Source organism: Culex pipiens, chromosome 3 (assembly GCF_016801865.2).
Source record: "Culex pipiens pallens isolate TS chromosome 3, TS_CPP_V2, whole genome shotgun sequence".
Taxonomy (NCBI): domain Eukaryota; kingdom Metazoa; phylum Arthropoda; class Insecta; order Diptera; family Culicidae; genus Culex; species Culex pipiens.
This window is the reverse complement of record NC_068939.1, coordinates 13,528,339-13,549,359: the sequence shown is the minus strand read 5'-3', so window position 1 is coordinate 13,549,359 and position 21,021 is coordinate 13,528,339. Positions and strand designations below refer to the sequence as shown.

At 38.8% G+C, this 21,021-nt stretch overlaps 3 protein-coding genes across 5 annotated transcripts in view; 2 read left to right on the top strand and 1 right to left on the bottom strand.

Annotated features, from left to right (window-relative positions):
- Nucleotides 1-21,021, bottom strand: part of LOC120419494 (uncharacterized) — a 140,828-nt gene that overhangs the window by 47,662 nt on the left and 72,145 nt on the right. For 2 of the 3 annotated variants that reach the window (XM_039582184.2, XM_039582183.2), the window contains exon 6: nt 7,107-7,297. In XM_039582184.2, coding sequence (XP_039438118.1) covers nt 7,107-7,297 — 191 coding nt within the window. Of the gene's footprint in view, nt 1-7,106; nt 7,298-20,243; nt 20,984-21,021 lie in introns of those variants that run through there. The other variant, XM_039582185.2, reaches the window with a different exon arrangement.
- LOC128093587 (polyserase-2-like) lies at nt 2,800-4,508 on the top strand. Its single transcript, XM_052710991.1, has 2 exons — nt 2,800-3,836; nt 3,891-4,508. The coding sequence occupies exons 1-2, from the start codon at nt 2,819-2,821 to the stop codon at nt 4,505-4,507; spliced, it is 1,635 nt and encodes a 544-aa protein (XP_052566951.1). The 5' UTR covers nt 2,800-2,818; the 3' UTR covers nt 4,508.
- On the top strand, nt 4,659-7,100 carry LOC128093588 (polyserase-2-like). Its single transcript, XM_052710993.1, has 4 exons — nt 4,659-5,588; nt 6,220-6,381; nt 6,435-6,555; nt 6,619-7,100. The coding sequence occupies exons 1-4, from the start codon at nt 4,769-4,771 to the stop codon at nt 7,085-7,087; spliced, it is 1,572 nt and encodes a 523-aa protein (XP_052566953.1). The 5' UTR covers nt 4,659-4,768; the 3' UTR covers nt 7,088-7,100.

Sequence of the window (21,021 nt, the reverse complement as noted above, 5' to 3'; positions counted from 1 at the left end):
GAATCTTAAAAGAATCTCAAAGAAATCTCAAAGGAATCTCAAAGGAATCTCGAAAGAATCTCAAAAGAATCTCAAAGGAATCTCAATGGAATCTCGAAAGAATCTTAAAAGAATCAAAAGAATCTTAAAGAATCTCAAAAGAATCAATAGAATCTCAAAAGAATCAATAGAATCTTAAAGAATCTCAAAAGAATTTTAAAAGAATCTCAAAAGAATCTCAAAAGAATCTCAAAAGAATATTAAAAGAATCTCAAAAGAACCTTAACAGAATCTCAAGAGAATCTCAAAAGAAACTCGAAAGAATCTCAAAGGAATCTCAAAAGAATCTCGAAAGAATCTCAAAAGAATCTTAAAAGAATCTCAAAGAAATCTCAAAGGAATCTCAAAGGAATCTCGAAAGAATCTCAAAATAATCTCAAAGGAATCTCAATGGAATCTCGAAAGAATCTTAAAAGAATCAAAAGAATCTTAAAGAATCTCAAAAGAATCAATAGAATCTCAAAAGAATCAATAGAACCTTAAAAGAATCTCAAGAGAATCTCAAAAGAATCTCGAAAGAATCTCAAAGGAATCTCAAAAGAATCTCGAAAGAATCTCAAAAGAATCTCAAAGGAATCTCGAAAGAATCTCAAAGGAATCTCAAAGGAATCTCGAAAGAATCTCAAAAGAATCTCAAAGGAATCTCAAAGGAATCTCGAAAGAATCTCAAAAGAATCTTAAAAGAATCTCAAAAGAATCTCAAAAGAACCTTAAAAGAATCTCAAGAGAATCTCAAAAGAATCTCGAAAGAATCTCAAAGGAATCTCAAAAGAATCTCGAAAGAATCTCAAAAGAATCTTAAAAGAATCTCAAAGAAATCTCAAAGGAATCTCAAAGGAATCTCGAAAGAATCTCAAAAGAATCTCAAAGGAATCTCAATGGAATCTCGAAAGAATCTTAAAAGAATCAAAAGAATCTTAAAGAATCTCAAAAGAATCAATAGAATCTCAAAAGAATCAATAGAATCTTAAAGAATCTCAAAAGAATTTTAAAAGAATCTCAAAAGAATCTCAAAAGAATCTCAAAAGAATCTCAAAAGAATATTAAAAGAATCTCAAAAGAACCTTAACAGAATCTCAAGAGAATCTCAAAAGAAACTCGAAAGAATCTCAAAGGAATCTCAAAAGAATCTCGAAAGAATCTCAAAAGAATCTTAAAAGAATCTCAAAGAAATCTCAAAGGAATCTCAAAGGAATCTCGAAAGAATCTCAAAATAATCTCAAAGGAATCTCAATGGAATCTCGAAAGAATCTTAAAAGAATCAAAAGAATCTTAAAGAATCTCAAAAGAATCAATAGAATCTCAAAAGAATCAATAGAACCTTAAAAGAATCTCAAGAGAATCTCAAAAGAATCTCGAAAGAATCTCAAAGGAATCTCAAAAGAATCTCGAAAGAATCGCAAAAGAATCTTAAAAGAATCTCAAAGAAATCTCAAAGGAATCTCAAAGGAATCTCGAAAGAATCTCAAAAGAATCTCAAAGGAATCTCAATGGAATCTCGAAAGAATCTTAAAAGAATCAAAAGAATCTTAAAGAATCTCAAAAGAATCAAAAGAATCTCAAAAGAATCAATAGAATCTTAAAGAATCTCAAAAGAATTTTAAAAGAATCTCAAAAGAATCTCAAAAGAATCTCAAAAGAATATTAAAAGAATCTCAAAAGAACCTTAACAGAATCTCAAGAGAATCTCAAAAGAAACTCGAAAGAATCTCAAAGGAATCTCAAAAGAATCTCGAAAGAATCTCAAAAGAATCTTAAAAGAATCTCAAAGAAATCTCAAAGGAATCTCAAAGGAATCTCGAAAGAATCTCAAAATAATCTCAAAGGAATCTCAATGGAATCTCGAAAGAATCTTAAAAGAATCAAAAGAATCTTAAAGAATCTCAAAAGAATCAATAGAATCTCAAAAGAATCAATAGAATCTTAAAGAATCTCAAAAGAATTTTAAAAGAATCTCAAAAGAATCTCAAAAGAATCTCAAAAGAATCTCAAAAGAATCTCAAAAGAATCTTAAAAGAATCTCCAAAAAACTCAAAATAATCAAAAGAACCGCAAAAACTAAAAGAATTAAACACATAAAAAATCTCAAGTATTTAAAAAAAATAAAAATTGGTTTAAAAGACCTATAAGAACCTAAAGAATGCAACAAATCTAATGAATCCAAAAGATCTAAATAATCTGAAAAGAGCTTAAAAAATCTTTGTGTAAATCGAGCATTGATACACCCAAAGGAAAAATATATCTCAAAATCTGCAACAGTGGATTTGCTGCAGAAAATGACATATTTTATAACATTTTTTGCAACAAGCCCCTAGTACATTTTTGCCCGCGTATAAACATTTCAGCGATCTGCAGTTCTCACCAACACATATAACGCTGGCCCGTCCCCGAGCAACACTCCAAAGAGAAGCATATGTTGGTGCTCTTTCACTCACTTTTCATCAAGCGTCCATGGCGCGGTGGTAGCGTGTCGGATCAATAACCAAGAAGTTGGTGGTTCAATCCTCGTTCTGCTAAGTGTTTTTTTGTGAAATACAACCAAAAAGCCGTCGGTAATGTCGATAATTGTCGGTAACGGGCAAAATTGTCATACCCCTGTATCGCAAAAAATGCATGAGGACAGATTTCATGCAGATTCTGATATACTTTCATTCCGCCATGCATCACAATCATGCGACTGCCAGTTGGGTGTAACTAAAAAGGTTCATAAGAAATACAAAGCTACGCAGAAATTGATAACGAATTATGCTTGAATCAAAACAAACTAAGTCTTCTCAAAATGGCCTTCGACGTTTCTGATAAGGAAATCCTGCTCGTTCTAATTTTGCCAAATCACACTCCAGTACATCACTGCAGCAGAATGAAGTCTCGCGTAGCAATTCAACTCATCCTCTCCATCCTGATCTACCCCATGCTGAAGTGCTCCGCATCCAGTTGCGGCGTTCCCCGGATCCAGCACGAAGAGCTGATCGTCCGAGGTCGAGATACCCGTCCCGGAGAATGGCCCTGGCATGCCGCCGTGATGCACCTGAAGCAGAACCACGTCTTCCGGTACGCCTGCGGAGGCACACTGATCTCGGAACGATTCGTCCTGACCGCGGCCCACTGTGTCGTTCAGGCTGAAAGTAAGGCAAGAGCGCTGGCAAAGGACAAGCTCCGCGTCCAGCTTGGGATTCACGACTTGACTAATGTCGATTTGGACACGGCGAAGCTGATTGATGTTTCGGCAGTGCACGTTGGACCGCAGTTCCAGCGGGCAGGTCTTCGGAACGACATCGGGCTGATTAAATTGGTCGAATCGGTTCAGTTTACGGACTACATACTGCCTGCTTGTATCGGTGGAAGCGGACCAACGCCATCGGAGTCCGGAATGGCCATTGGCTGGGGCGTAACGGAGACCGATATGCCGTCTCCTGCGCTGAAGAAGGCTGAACTACCGGTTGTGGACACATTCGACTGTCTCGACAGTGATCCTTTGTTCTTTGGGAACATGATTCACAAGGGCATGTTCTGCGCTGGACGGGGCAATGGAACGCTGGTCTGCAACGGAGATAGCGGAGGTGGACTGTTCTTTCGACGGGAAGGTAGCTGGTTCCTTGGTGGAGTTGTTTCGTTCTCGAAAGTTCGCGATAATCGGCTCTGTTTGGCGGAAGGACTAGCCGGATTTGCCAACGTAACGCGGTATCTTTCGTGGATCCGTAACGTTACGGGAATGCAAATTCCGGACCAATCGTCTGATGGAAGTCAAATTGTTGTACCGAGAACAGATTTGAAATTGCCTAGGATCAGCGAGAGAAGTATGCTTCGTTAGGAGCCATTTGAATTGCCCTTGTATTGATCCTCATTTTCAGAATGCATCGAGTATCAACAGTTCCGAGATAACACCTCGAATGATTGGGTGCTCGCGAAGATCTTATACCGTGGATCTCCATTTTGCTACGCCAACATAATCAGCGAACGATTTCTACTCAGTACCGGTGCATGCGCTTTCGATCACACCTGGAAGGAACCCCTCACGGTTGAGATCATCAACATGGAGGACCCGGTCCGGCGATACTGGATTACGAGAAGCCCCAAGAACACCTTTCTCCGACCCGGATCCAGTGATATCTTTCTGATCGATCTGCAGGACAGCTTTCACGAGTTCAAACCGGACGTAACCTGCCTGTGGACCGATCCGGATACCATCGTGGAAGAGTCCGTTTCGGAAGTCGTCACGCCAATCAACGGAGCGCGGGGCTCCAAGTTGGCAATCCGAGATAACGGCAATGTGGTGACTACCGGAGAAAATGTGACCTGTTCGAACAAGCAGTTGGGTGTTCGGCTGATGGCCAAGAAGGTAGATGAGGACTTCTACAGGCTGGTTGGGCCAATGATCGGTTGTAAACCACATCGGTATGCGCGGCTGACACCGTCCTACCTTGACTGGTTGGAGAGTATCGTGTGGCCGGAGGAGCAAAATGTTTGAATTGTTGTGATTTTTAAGTGAAATAGATTACAATTGATCATAAACGACTGGTTTTATTTGTTTGTGACGTTGCTCCAAGTTGGTTTATCCCAAAACTAAAACACGTTGATAAGCCAGAATCAACTCCGCTAACTAAACTCAGTCTTCACGATGATCTCTCGCGTTCAACAACTCGCACTGATCCTCACCCTCCCTCTACTCACATCTTCCCTGGACCAGCATCAAACCCAGTGTGGTGTCCGGCGGAACCAGCACGAGTCGATGATCGTGTACGGCAGTGACACCCGGCCCGGCGAGTGGCCCTGGCACGCGGCCATCCTCCACCGGACCGGTCGCTTCCTGGACTACGCCTGTGGAGGAACGCTCATCAGTGAGGAGTTCGTGGTAACTGCGGCGCACTGCCTGTGCGATCAGGACACCGGCCATCAGCTGACCAAGCGAAAGGTCCGTGTCCGGCTGGGGGTGCACAACCTGGACAAGACCAACGCGGACACTGTGCGGGAGTTTGCAGTGGGGTCACTGCACTTTAGTGAGGACTACAGTCGGGAAACGAACCGTGGAGACATTGGATTGGTAGAGCTCACGGAGCCGGTTCAGTTCAGCAACTTCATCCTGCCGGCCTGCGTCAACGGGTATGGTCCGGTGCACGCGGAACTCGGGACGGTGATCGGATGGGGTGCCACGGAGCATGAGGCCATTTCACCGGTTCTGAGGAAGGCGACGCTTCCCGTGGTGGACAGCGTCGACTGTTTGGAGAGTGATCGAGGGTTTTTCGGGTCGGTGATCCACCGGGACATGTTCTGCGCCGGGTTTAGCAACGGGACGGTCGTATGCAACGGAGACAGTGGAGGGGGATTGTTCGTGGAACGAAACGGGGTTTGGCTGTTGGCGGGAATAATTTCTTTTACGAAAGGTCGAGAGGACGGCAGTGGAGCGTGTGTGTCGCAGGGATTCGCCGGATTTACCAACGTGGCGCAGTACTCCGGGTGGATCCAGAACATGACCGGAGTGACGGTTCCCGTGCTGGATGAGATTGTCGAGCCGGAAGTTGACCAAAGGGATTTGAGGCTGAGTGAGCGATGTAAGTCAAATTTAGGCGGTGGAGGAGGAGTTGGTTGATTTTGAACAGCTTTGTATGGGATTTTGAAAGGTAGAGCGGGCGTTCGTCAAAACCGTTCGTCAAAATTATATTCGAGAGTGTTTACAGCAGAGTGAAAATATTGTCTTTTGCAAGCAGAACATAACCAAACTTTTTGGCACCCTCAGCAAACGTCAAATCAATACAAATTGCTACCGGATCTCTCCCGGAAATGATCCGGCAGCAATTTTGTATGGTTTGACGTTTGCGGAGGGTACCAACAAAAGGTAAACAAATCATTTCGTGCATCGGTCAATGTGACAGATGGTTAGCTACACGCTAAATGGCGTTTACTCATTTCTTCTTGTTTACTAATCTACCACAGACAAGTGGACAGTTTAAATCTCCAATACTTGACTCCACAGTCCTCGCAAAAATGTTGGATCAAATCAAGCAAAACAATGTAAATGGGCCAAAGCCGAAGTGTAAACAAAGAGTCAATCCTGCTCACGTCAGTGGATGTTTACATTAGGAACGACCGGGCAGACTCTTTGTTTACAATTCAGTTTCGGGCCATTTACATGGTTATGCTTGAAATTCGTCTAACTTTATCCGTATTTTTTGTTGTTGAAAGATTGCTCCGTCTACCAGCGCCTTAAGGGATCTGCCACAAATCCGTGGGTCACGGCAAAAATCTTCCACCGAAAGAGGCAGCTCTGTCTGGCTACTGTCATCAGTGACCGGTACTTGCTCAGCACGGGAAGCTGTCAGATTAATGAGAATGGAACTGTTTTGAGTAAGATTCTTGAGTTATAGTACTTCCTCCTCACATTGCAATATCATTTTTAGAACCACTCTCGGCTAAAATCACAACCAAGCGCTACAAATTAACAATTCCGGAAGTTGTTCCGATTATACGCCCAGAGGATCCCAACATTCTTCTAATTGATTTGAAGAAGAAATACGATGAGTAAGTAAAGCAAAACATTTTCTTAGAATCATCAAAATTTTCAGTTTAATTATCCTCCCCAAGATTAAAACCAGACATAACCTGCCTGTGGACCGAGCCATTTCGCATCGCCGAAGCGAGCGACGCCAACCAGACAATTTCCGGCCGGAAGTTGATCCTGAACGATACCCGGCACTGCCCGCGCGAAACTTTGGGCAATAGCCTAACGCGGCGAAAACCGGACGAAAAGCACTCCCGCCTGGTGGGCCCCCTAATCCGGTGTAATCCGGTGACTTATGCGCGGCTCATGTCGCTGGATTTGGACTGGATCGAGAGCGTCGTGTGGCCGGAAGCTTTCCAAGAAGCTACCACGGAGAGTACCGGCAAAAAGGTGGCTGAATATCTGGAGGTCATCGCCAAGGGGGTTAGCGCTTTGGCGAATCTCAACGAAATGGCCAACGGCGGTGATGGCGGTGGCGGCAGTTTCTCAACCGTAATTTCAAACACCGTGAGCAACAACGCGAACAATAATGTACGAATACGCTACAATTGAAAAATGAAAGTTCACTCACCGCATCTCAAAGTCCTTGATTTCCTCCGTGGTGAGCGTGTTGGTGACGTCCAGCAGCTGGCGCATGTTATCCTCGCGCTGCTGCTGTTTCTTCTTCCGCGACAGCTCCTTGCCCTGCTCGACACTGATGAAGTCACCCTCGTTCTTGAGCAGAATCGTCTCCACCGACGAGTAGTCCAGGCTGAGCGAGGGCTGGAAGAAGAAGGGGCACACCGCGGGGTGATTTGATATTAATTGGAGGCAAAAACATCATTATTTAGGGATTTTTTTCAACAAAAGAAAAAGTTGACAAAAAGAGCATTTCTAATAGAGTACCGTGCGTCTCCTTCAAATTACAGCAGAGGGAATGTTTCTATGGAGGAAATTTACAGCAAACATTTCGAGAATAACGGTAAGGGCTCGTGCATAAACCAAGTAGCCTTTTTAAGGGGAAAAGATCTAAAGATTTTCGAAAAAAATGGGTGCAATTTCAAATATCGGTTTTTTATTGCATTTTTCACAACTTTCTGTAAAAAAAATATTTTAATTTTTTTTAAATCACAACCAACAAAAAAAAATTCGAGTGGTTGAGAAAATTTTACACAAGTTTCACTTTTTAAGGATGAACTTTTTTTTTCAAAATTAAAAAAAAGACAAATATGTTGAATACCTTTAACATTTTTCAAATTCAAATCGGTTTTATTAGTGAATAATCATGTTACAATTAGTTCATTCGCAGTACATAACAGAGTTTTGGAGTTCCTTTCAGCTGTGTGTTAAATCTAAATCCATTTTGGAACCATTATTGCTTATAATTAAGAGATTACCATAACTTTAACTTAAAAACCCAAAAAAACGGTGCAGTTTATCCAATTTTTTCATCCAAAAACTATTTTTTCAAATTATTATTGCTTGGCCAAAAATAAAAAAATAAAACTCTGACCCTTCAAAAGATTAAAAAATGTCACATTTTGTATGCAAAATCAAATCAAAAATAAAAAAAATCGAAGTGTTCATGTAATAAAAAGTTGTATAAAAACGGGTAATTTTTTGGAGTGTAACTATTTTTTTGAATGGTTCGGTTCTTATCATAACCTACAACTTTACTCAAGACATCAAATCTCTTCTCGAGATACAGATTTTTCGAATGTTGTCAAAGCATTTTTCTATGGACAGCCTTCAAATTTGCATGAAGATTTGTACGAAGAAACTGATAATGCAAAATGGCTTATTTGTACAAAAGAAATCGATGGACACAGTTCATAGAAATCAAAAAACACAAAACTTAAAATCAGTATTTTTGGCGAAATTCTGGAGAACTGCTCTTTGAAGCTATGGAAAATATTTGCCACTTTCTTTCCTTAAAACCAAAACTCCTAAGCTCGAGAAAAAGTGGAAATTTATTTGAAAACTTCTCTTTTTTCTCGACCTTGGGAGTTTAGGTGTTAAGCTTTGCCGATCTTTTCTCTCGAAAATATTTTTTTCAAATACATGATTTATTTGAACATACGTTTCAAAACATGACGATATACAAAGAATATTGTATAGTTTAAAATCGATTATACTTTCATTTTGCTTAAAAATTAAAAAAATTAAATAGCGATGAAACGAGAATAACCAAAAAGGCTAATTTAGTTTTCGAAAAACAAAAGTTACTGAAAATAATTGGGCATCAGAGGAAAAAAATGCCAATCATTGAAATTGTTATTTTAACTAATTCTTACACCCAAACGGCGGTCGCATGATTGTGATGCATGGCGGCATGAAAGTATATCAGAATCTGCATGAAAACTGTCCTCATTCATGTTGTTGATCCGACACGCTACCACCGCGCCATGGACGCTTGATGAATTGAGAGAGAAAAAGCACCAACATATTCTTCTCTTTAAAGTGTTGCTCGGGGACGCGCGTGCATTATATGTGTTGGTGAGAACTGCAGATCGCTGACATGTTTACACACGGGCCAAAATGATCTACGGGCTTGCTGCAAAAAGGTTATAACATGTAACATTTTCTGCAGCAAATCCACTGTTGCAGATTTTGATATATATTTTTCCTTTGGGTGTAGATATTATGAATTTTGTTGCCAGAAGCATAACATTCAAGCACTTTAAAACGGAATCGACGTAACACCTTATATTGTGGCCCTCTTAAACCTTGCGGTTTCGTCAACGGATCCACAGGCGTGTATCGTTCTTTTGGTGACAAGAATCCGCCTCCCGGGTCACCTAAGTGTGAAGGTATGGGCACGGGGAGAGGGCACCGAATACCTATATTTACACTTAGAATTTTTTTGCGTCCGTCTCGGGATTCGAACCGGCGACCTCTGGATTGTGAGTCCAGTGCGCGGTCCGATTGATCCACACAGCACTTTACGATACTGAAATTGCAATCAACTTTTTGCACCCTTAAAAACCATTTTCAATTGCAAAAACCTACTTGAGATAAAGATTTCTAAATTTTTTTAAAGCACTCAAAAATGAAGTACTTAAAAATGGACAAAGTTTCAAACAAATAATAATAAAAAAAATCAAAACCGATTTGCCAAAATTTACTAAATATCCAACTTTGGAATATAAGGTTTGATTTGAAAGCTAAATATGGATACTTTTAACGTAACAGAATGCATTTTCAAATAAAATATTTATTTTAAAGGAGTTAACGATGAATTGTATAGAACTGATTTTTTTTATAAAAAAGTAACAAACATTTCATTAAAAAAAATATGAAAAAGTCCCAAAACACAAACCATCTGAAACCTGTGTTTTCACAGTTCCAATAAAAAAATACACACTGAATCAAAGACCAGCATGATTTGACTAAAAGGAAGATTGTAAATTTTTAATTTGTTGTCTGTAAATGTTTAAATATATTTAAATGTATGTCTTCATGTTCATCGTGTGCCACATGCATTTATTTTATATTTATTAGCCTTTGGTTGGTGTCAAACTAGGAGATTTTTATTAATTTATTTTCTATTTATTAAAACCTATTCATGCAAGATTAAAAAAAAAACAATTAGAAAACAAGCACAGTTAAAATCAATTAAAAGTAGGCGACTCTATTAAGTCGAGAAAAGTAACAAGAAAAATTCATAGACACCAACCCCATATGAAATGTAAGTTTCAGCCTGTTCCAGCTGACAGTGACAGATGTCACTGTCAACCAACTGTCATCGTCGCAACCGGAAGTGAGCTGGCGGGAACGGATTTTCGGGGGTATAAAAGCGGTCGAAAACGAAGGCCCAGTCTCTTATTGTACTAACGTCCGGAGGAGTGAAGATCGGCAATCGCGCCGGTGTCACCCGTCAACATGTGACCCGGTTTGAAAGTTCGCGTGTGCAATTTAGAAACCTAATTAAAATTCACACATTAAACAGTGATAAAACAGTGACGTACCACAGATTAAAATCACTTAAAGTTAATAGTACGGACTGAGGAAGGACAACACTACAAACGGTTAGTGGACACCACGGACAAGTTAAAAACCCTAGCCGCGTTAAGTCCCCTCGGTCAAAATCGTACCCCCGAGCGAGTGTAGTGAAAAGAAACTGCAGTGAAAAGTGTAAAGTGGTCGGGACTGGTCGCACGAAGTACCGCGGTACTGAGTGCATTGTGGTACTCGTCAAATTCTGTGGACCAGTCCCCAAAGAACAGTGGTGTGCCTCGCTCGGGATGGACCACTCTTTTGTGCGCACGGTACCACTCCCCGGACAGCGAACTTGGCCATCCGTCAACATATGGCCCGCGAAACGCCGAAGAAACCCCCCTCCCCTTCTTTTGTGGCCCTTTTGGGCGAAGCCATCGAACCCCGGCGGCCTTTGAGGCATCGCCGACGTTCCCGCCGAGTTCCGGAACCAGCCACCAGCAGCGGATCAACAGCAGCAGCAAGTCGACCAACGAGCAACAACGATACTAACCTAAAAGCATGCAAGTACAGAAACAAATACACGTGAACAAGTTAAAAGGTCTTTAAATTCCCCCCCCCCCTCCTTCCCCCCCCCCTCTAAGCCCCCTTAAGTAAAGTGGTTAAAATTATTGAAAACAGTCGAAAATCAAATAAAAATGTAGGTCAAGATCAATCATGCTGTGTCGTCTTAAATTATTTATAATATCTGGTCTTTTGCTTGTTTTCCCCTGTAAAGTGTGTGATTCAGTGTAAGTATTTTAAAGTGTAATTATTCGTTATTTATCAGAAGTTATTGTAATGTCCCGTGGAGTACCGTATGCCGACCCTAAGGAGCAATCCACCTAGCTGGACTCCTTGTGCACTTCACCCCTTTTTCTAATTCCCTAGAAAGAAACCCCAACAAAAGAAAAAGGCTTACAATTGGCGCCCAACGCAAAATAAAAAAGTGCTTTATTTCCTGACCAGAAATGAACCCCTTTTTTAAACGGTCTCCCGGAGAATTTCAATTAACTTCATTAATTTCAATAAAAACAAAATTAGTTTTCATCAGTTTATCCTACGAGGCAATTAATCACTTTGGAAAAAGAAAAATATAACCGCAAAATACTCCATGAGCTTAGGCACAAATACAACCAAAAGTTTCTTATGTTGAGCGAAATCATAAATTAGCAAAAGTTGCAAAAGTGATGCTCCTGAAACACACGAAATAACCAAAGAATTCTGAACTGTGATAATACTGATGAATGTGATCTATTTATTTATTTTGTCTCGTTATTTATTTATTTATTCTTTAAACGTTCTATTTGCATGCTATTTCAATCAATTTGTTCATTTCTAATCAAATCTGTGATATTTAAAACGCTTCAAAAAAAGTTTGATGAATTTCTTTAATGAATTCCCAACTTAAAGTTCACTCACAAACCAATTCATGAATAGGAAATCATAACATCATTACGAAACAACATAATTTACGAGCATCACTTTGAACAGCATGAGGAATACGAACGATAAGAAATGTCAGACAGGTCGCAAAACCAAGTGCGAAATGCAACAGAAATCGTAATCAAAATGGAAGCGCAAAATAATCATCAACACTTGGTCAATTTTCATCTCTTTTGTCACCAAAGTAAAATAAAAACGCAGATCAAACAACATTACTATTTTATTTCACTATTATCAATAATCTTGTCACTTACAAACAATTTGAAACACTTATTCTTCACTTTTTTCACTGTCATCACTTCGATCAAAACTCACGAGCAAACTCCGCCGATAAGGTTCTCCTGAACCCGGTTGGATTTGGATCGATGAATGAAGTTGCTAAAGATCTGAAATTAGGAGAAAGAACATTAATGAATCACTAGAATTGAATAAAATTACAGAAATAACTTACCGAATAAAAACCAAATCGCCGTTCATGCCGTCTAGCTTTGTGGAATGTTTTTATTTTTTGACTGACATTCCCGTGACAGTTGTGGTTGACAGAGCGCAGGGGTGGAACAAACGCCGTCGAGCGTAACCCACGGTAACCTGCTAACGCTCAGTACGCAGCCACTTCTGAGTCGTTCAAAAACACTGTGAAAAAGTGTCTAGTAAATTTTAATTACTTTTTCTATTCTTTCCTTCAGAAACGAAGAAAGTAATAAAAGTTTAATTTAAGTTTACTTAGGCACTAATGCCTAAACACATCACCTTGACTGATGCATCATGTCAACGGTAGATGAAATCTAGTTTAGGGCCCTAACATAATAACCTTTCAGCAATTAGCTTGACGAAGCATAGAGCTTTATGACGTTTCGCGTACGCACACTAGCGCACCATTTGATTTTGCTGGTCGGACAAAATTTAACCTCACTTTTTTTCGTGTACGTACACACAATACATGCGCACATAAATTGCGTAGCATAGAATAATTAATTATTGTATGCATGCGAACTTGTATGCAAGCTTGTATGAAAGTTTAGAATGAATGTGGGGGTTTTTGAAAGAATTTTGAATGAATCGTGTGATGAATGAATGCGATCCATTCTGGTCCAAGTTTTTACTTGCGACGTAAAGGGTCTTAGTTTATAATTTTTCTGGTCCAAATGAATTTTTGTGACGTAACTGATTAACAAGAAACGAACCAAATTTTCTGGTTTCTTGTTTTTTCGTTTTCTTCAGATTAATTTATTTTTTTTCTAGTGTAGTCCCGGATACAGAGAAGCATATCAATTTTTGATCTCTTATCCGTAGATAAATATGAAACTAACAATAAATTTAATGCGATTTTCGCTACTTTAAGATTCCACTTAGCATTCGTTACGGCTGGCTGATATTCGTGTTTGTAATGATGTATTAATTCATTGAGATCATTATGAATTGGCAGAAACGAACTTCTCTAGTCATTCAACCAATTCAATCTGATATTCTGTGATAATTGTTGTGTTTATTTATTCTTTTCCCATAAGTGATGAATTGAACTGTGATATATTTGGTGAACAATATTTATTTATTTAATTTTAATTTACTCATTAATGAGTGGTGGTCCTTAATTCTGAAAAATCACAATGATTTAGTGGAGAAGAGCTTTCCTTCAATGGTACCAATCACTTTAACTAAATCAATGATTTGGCTGAAGCTAAGGACCCGAGGAATGTCTGGATGTGTATGTGCCCAGGATAACAAAAAAAATAACTTTGTCATTTTTTTAACCCGACTCCGGGAAAATTGTAACCTGTGTTTTCACAGTTCCAATAAAAAAATACACACTGAATCAAAGACCAGCATGATTTGACTAAAAGGAAGATTGTAAATTTTTAATTTGTTGTCTGTAAATGTTTAAATATATTTAAATGTATGTCTTCATGTTCATCGTGTGCCACATGCATTTATTTTATATTTATTAGCCTTTGGTTGGTGTCAAACTAGGAGATTTTTATTAATTTATTTTCTATTTATTAAAACCTATTCATGCATGATTAAAAAAAAACAATTAGAAAACAAGCACAGTTAAAATCAATTAAAAGTAGGCGACTCTATTAAGTCGAGAAAAGTAACAAGAAAAATTCATAGACACCAACCCCATATGAAATGTAAGTTTCAGCCTGTTCCAGCTGACAGTGACAGATGTCACTGTCAACCAACTGTCATCGTCGCAACCGGAAGTGAGCTGGCGGGAACGGATTTTCGGGGGTATAAAAGCGGTCGAAAACGAAGGCCCAGTCTCTTATTGTACTAACGTCCGGAGGAGTGAAGATCGGCAATCGCGCCGGTGTCACCCGTCAACATGTGACCCGGTTTGAAAGTTCGCGTGTGCAATTTAGAAACCTAATTAAAATTCACACATTAAACAGTGATAAAACAGTGACGTACCACAGATTAAAATCACTTAAAGTTAATAGTACGGACTGAGGAAGGACAACACTACAAACGGTTAGTGGACACCACGGACAAGTTAAAAACCCTAGCCGCGTTAAGTCCCCTCGGTCAAAATCGTACCCCCGAGCGAGTGTAGTGAAAAGAAACTGCAGTGAAAAGTGTAAAGTGGTCGGGACTGGTCGCACGAAGTACCGCGGTACTGAGTGCATTGTGGTACTCGTCAAATTCTGTGGACCAGTCCCCAAAGAACAGTGGTGTGCCTCGCTCGGGATGGACCACTCTATTGTGTGCACGGTACCACTCCCCGGACAGCGAACTTGGCCATCCGTCAACATATGGCCCGCGAAACGCCGAAGAAGAAACCCCCCCCCCCCCCTTTTGTGGCCCTTTTGGGCGAAGCCATCGAACCCCGGCGGCCTTTGAGGCATCGCCGACGTTCCCGCCGAGTTCCGGAACCAGCCACCAGCAGCGGATCAACAGCAGCAGCAAGTCGACCAACGAGCAACAACGATACTAACCTAAAAGCATGCAAGTACAGAAACAAATACACGTGAACAAGTTAAAAGGTCTTTAAATTCCCCCCCCCCCTCCTTCCCCCCCCCCCTTAAGCCCCCTTAAGTAAAGTGGTTAAAATTATTGAAACCCGGCTAAAATAAAATAAACATGTAGGTCAAAATCAATCATGCTGTGTCGTCTTAAATTATTTATAATATCTGGTCTTTTGCTTGTTTTCCCCTGTAAAGTGTGTGATTCAGTGTAAGTATTTTAAAGTGTAATTATTCGTTATTTATTAGAAGTTATTGTTATGTCCCGTGGAGTACCGTATGCCGACCCTAAGGAGCAATCCACCTAGCTGGACTCCTTGTGCTCTTCTCCCTTTTTTCTAATTTGCTAGAAAGAAAACCCAACAAAAGATTTCTTCTTACAACTTCTTATTACTTCTTACACATCTTGAAAATCACTTGGGAAAACCCTCCTCGCACGGTCTACTAAGTCGTAATTTCCTGCTAAGCCGATAATGAGCAGCTCATGAAGCCACTCCCAAACCATTTTTGTTGTTTTTTTTTGAGGTAAACTTCGGAAGACAGCAGATCTGACTGACAAGCACAGCGCACATGTTGCCAGAAACCCAGGAACACTCATCAACGTATCACACGCTTCCAAGAAAACACTCTTTTTGTCTTAATTGCTTTTCCTTGAAACTTTTACGTCAGAGGTAGGAAAGTTGGAAAAGGGTTGGTAGTTTTTTTTTCGATTCACAAATTATTCGACGAAGTGAACACTTATCGCTTGGCTTCTAAAATTTCGAATCACTTGAAGTTCAAATTTTGATTAAACTGTTCCAAGAACCTTCTAAAAAACCCAAATTTCCTCCCCTCAGCAAATCATCAGTCACACACTGAAACGCCTTCCGGGAAAAACGAAGCAAACTGTGAAAATGTCGACAGTGGAAAATCCCTCCTTTCTCCGATGACGGGCGCGCGCCGTGACAACCGGTCCTCGGCGTTTCGAACAGTGACGTAAACGCAACGTCGACGACTCATCCAATTTGACATGCCTACTTTGTGGGGTTGCACTCTATTAATCTTTTTTTTTTTGCTTGCTTTCTTGTTGTCTTGTCGCTTCACCGTTTGTTTTCGCAATGTGTGATGTCACACGTATGTGACACCGGGATTGTGTCTGACCGACCAGCGAGAAGGGAAATGACGGTTGGTCATCACGGTTATTCACAGGTTGTTTGAGCAGGTTTTTGTTTGCGCTCCTGTGGTGGATTAATTACTCATAAAAGGGGGCGATTAAATTTTAATTCGTTCCATTTCCGATGCGATGATGATTCGAATGAGTTTTTGGAATTTATTTTATTTGGTCTCGTTTTTCAATTCGACGAAGACCATGAACTGAATTGGTTTAAATTTAAAAGGAATTGATGAATTGTATTTTTGAAAGTAGATCAAGGTGAGTTACATCAGTCATGAGTTACTAGAACCAGTTTGTCGAATTTTAATTAACCAAATTTGGCAAAGTTGTTCCCATGATTCTGGTGGTTTCAAAAATTTGCAACAATTCCCACCAAACCAGCAAACTAATTCCAGCTTATTTCGGACTACGTCGAATACTACCGAGAATCTGTGCACTAAAAAGGTACACAAGTGTGTAGTGCAACTGACATTGCGATTTAATGCCCAACTGGAGATAAAACCCGCATTAGGCCACCCGCTGAACTGTGGAATATTGTGTCGGTACAGCTGAGCATAGTTTGCCCAGCATTGCTGTCAAGCACCATTTTTGGAATGCTTTCAAAATGTAGCAACCTTGGTTCTGGAGCACGGATTAACCGGGATATAACCTAAAAATCAGACAATAAAATGTTATTTTTTTTATTAAAAAATCTTCTTACAAACTACTTTGTTTTGCATTATTTATCAAAAATTAATTTGTTTTTAATCAACAGATGGAGAAAAACAAACTCGGATCCAATCTATTTATCTATGAACATTTGACACAACCAAACACAAAGAGACGGCAAGTGGTGCCATCTGCCGGAGCATAAATGCAAACCCAGCAGATCCGGACTAGATTCGCTTTGTGCGGTGTGTTGCGGGAGGAGTTGTTAATTAAAATAAAATAATAGCAGCAGCCAGCGCGCAAACTAAATTCTGCCACACATGGTACAAAATAGTTATGCCGGGGCCAATTTCTGAAACATTGCCCAACATGTGGGATTCGACATTGATTAATAACGGATGCTACCGGGTTGGAACACTCTTCTATGAGATTGTTTAAATTTCCGAACACGTTACCGCTAAGTGTGTAGCAGCACGTGAATATTGTTGTTTTATTCTGTTTTTTTATGGGAAAAACAAATTTTACCTTTTGAACCTTTTAATGGATTAAATCAGGCATTTTTTAGGTATTAGATTATGACAAAAAAAAACAAACAAACAAAATCGCACTTTGTCGTGTTTGACAGCTTGCCAAACTCGAAAAATTGTTTGCGGTAAACTTGCAAACAACTCAAAATGTGTGCAGGCTGACGTTTCTGCAAACAAATGCAGGCAAACTGCCAAACTGTCAAAAAATGCGAGTTTGTTTGTTTGTCATAATCTTGTGTCTCAAAATGTCAGTCTATATCTTTTTTAAATATCTGTTTGAATTAAAAAAATATCGCAAAATCCCGGATATTCAAAATAATCCAGGATCTGAATATTCAGATTTTGTATCGAAATTGACATCACACAAGAGAAAACAAGTCCTCCCACCTTATCGAAATTTTATGGGCCAACACTTGAGACCATCTGGCGCGGTGCGAAAATCGACCAAAAATTCCAATCAAGCCGCCGGAGTAAACAATATAATCGGCGAAAATGCTGTGGCGAAAAAAAAGGGAAACAACAATACCGGCACGGTCGAGTGGGCGGTGCTGTGATTTATGTTGTATTTTTTTTGCGTTGTATCAAAATATTTTTGAGATGTTTTGAAAATGATGATTTAAAAAATTTTAAAACAGTAAAAATTGCGACTACATTTCAAAACAAAGAAAACAAAAAAACCTGAAAAAACTACTTTGAGCCCTTTTGAAATGTGTCTACCGATTTTCTCGCCATTCAAAAGAATGCAGCTTTCCACGAATATTGTGCACGTGTCGAAACAATAAAACCGGAAATGTGCGAAAATATTAAAATGAAACACAAACCGGAGCGGTGGCGACCACAATCGAGTGTAAAAAAGGGACCGGGTGAAAAAAAGAAAATAATAAACAAACCGATGAAAGTGGCAAAACCGCATCCAAAGTGGATGCACAAATAATTATTTTTGGAAACCTATTGTTGGCTCGTTTTGGGCAACATTGATTTTAATTAATGTTCAACTTGTAGCTTTTTATTAAACGGGTATCAACGGAATGCATATTGAAACTTTTTTTTGTAAACCTATGTTGAAAGAAAATTCTTCTTTTCATCAAGATTATTAAAAAATATCAAATTAAATTTGGAAAATTCCAGGATGAAATGTATTTGATTCATGTTTTTATTTGGAATTATTTTTTAAAATTGCATTGAAACCAAGGTTGTTAATCAATAATATTTTCGTCGATAATAATAGGGTCTCAGCGTATCGACTATATTGCATATTTGAAAATCTGAGCATTTTCAAAAAATTACGATATTTTGTGAAAATTTTTGTATCTTGTAAAAAAATAAATTGAAAATGACAAATTATAAAAATTTAAATACAATCATTTTTTTTTAATTTGAGTATTTTCAAAAAAGTACGTGATTTTAAGAAATGTTAAGTGTTTTTTCGAAAAAAAAAACTCCAATAAATTTGAAAGTCTGAGTATTTTTAAAAAATACGATATTTGTGAAATTTTTAGAATTTTCAAAAAAAAAAAATATTAAGTGCAAATGCATAGAAAATGTTGCTAGCAAATTATGAAAATTTGAATACTTTCGAAAAAAACGGTATTTTGAGAAAATTGCAGTATATTTAAAAAAACATAAAAATGTGAAAATGCATAACGAATTTCGCTTCATCCCATATTGCATTTTTTTTAAATTTGAGTATTTTCGAAAAAATACGGTATTTTGTGAAAATTTTAGTTTTTTTTTTTCAAGCAAAAACTCTAATAAAGTGAAAATGCGTACAAAATTTCAATTCGTTTGCTACCCATATGGCAAATTATGAAAATTTGAATACTTTCGAAAAATACGGTATTTTGAGAAAATTGCTATATTTAAAAAAACATAATAATGTGAAAATGAATAACATATTTCGCTTCATCCCATATTGCATATTTTTTTAAATTTGAGTATTTTCGAAAAAAATACGGTATTTTGTGAAAATTTTAGTTTTTTTACAAGCAAAAACTCTAATAAAGTGAAAATGCATACAAAATTTCGCTTTGTTTGATGCCCATATTGCAAATTTTCAAAATTAGAGTATTTTAAAAAATTCTGTTTTTTGTAAAAAAATTCAGTCAAAAAATCAAAAAACACTCATACAAGTGAAAAAGCATACAAAATTTCGCTTCGTTTCGTATTTAATGAATATCTCTTCAGAATGTGAGACAAAAGGGTCGAAAAAACAAAAGAGTCAACGGCCTTACTATACTTACTATCCTTTCCCCAAGGATTGTGTTCGATCAGATCAAATGAGATTTACATGGCATTTTTGTATGATAACCTTCTCCACATACAACACTTGTAAGATCGAATCATGCTTCATTGGGCATACCAAAAATATTTATTCACATAAAAAAACAAAAATATCATCGTTTATCGAAGTCTAACAGACACTGAGAAAATTTAGTTTGTTTAGATGCTATTATATTGATGTTTTCAAAAGTCTATAAAAAACATCTTTTTTTTGCCAACTAAATTTTGCATTGATTGCTTGTTCTCTATTTGTAATTTGTAATTTGTTGTTTTATTGGGCACGATAACTTCACACCGAAAAATCCGATGGTAAAATCGCATGCAGACATTTAAATTTAAACACTGCATGTACAATTTTCGAAAACACAATAAAAGTTGCAACCGACTGGATTCAAACCCAGCACAGTAAGGACTAGCGCCTTAGCCCGCTCGGCCATCAGACCGATGAAGAATGGTTAGAATAAACACATATATGAGCTTGACATTTCGGTCAAGTAGGTTTCCCATACTGATGGGCTACATATTTCAAAGTGTAAGATTACATAAAATTTCATAAAATAATGCAAAATTTGTTTTACACCCAGGCCTTTTACACGAAGCTGGATTTTTACCTTTTTTTTGCTGTGTTGTTAGTTGAACTGTGTATCAAGTCAAGGCAGGAGCTAGCCGAAAATACTAGCACAAAATGTTAGTCAGCTCCAATATTAGTTAGCTTAGCCTGTATAACAACGTCCTACCTTCTTTTCAAAAAAATTTGAAACTTTCTTAAACAACCGATTCATTCTCCACTCTGTTTCTTCGACCCAACCAATCCCAAAGTTACGTGTGCACCAATTTTCCACTTTACACAAAACACATGCCACTTTATGCACTTTTTCCTAATAGTTGCCAAACATCACTAAATTTCAGCCTTTTCCTTCACCGGCTGGACCACCCGCACAAAACACTCAATTCCCGCCCAATTAGTACGGAATTATCCCCCTCTTAAAACAACACTGTTGTTGCCGCCGGCGCCGAACCTCAAGTTTGCGGCTGGGACATTCTATTAGAACGCGATTGTTGAGAACGCACAACCTAACCTAAATCCGTCGATGCGCGCGCTGGAACTTTCTGCTGCGCCATTTGCGCCATAAACAATCAGCAAGAAGAAGAAGCCCCTAAGCCCCGGCGTCAGATGAAAAATGGCCCGAACAAGCTGTGTAAATAAACACCTTTTCTCTTCCCGGTGCGATCTTGATTTTTTTGTTTCTTCGAGAACTGGCAACCCACAGACGCGCGATGTTGCAATCTTGGCAACACTCCCACCACAGCTGGATGCACTTTCTTCGCGGGGAGCAGTAGGCCGATTCCGCACCGGCTAAGCACGCCCTGATCGATTCGCGCGCGTAATAACCTTTGAACTGACGCGGCCAAAAATAGCTTGCTTTGATTTGTTTTCGAGTAAATCAACAAAACCGAAAAAAAAACGCGATCGGAAATAGAGAGCACAAATAAAAAACAATTGGTAGAGAGAGA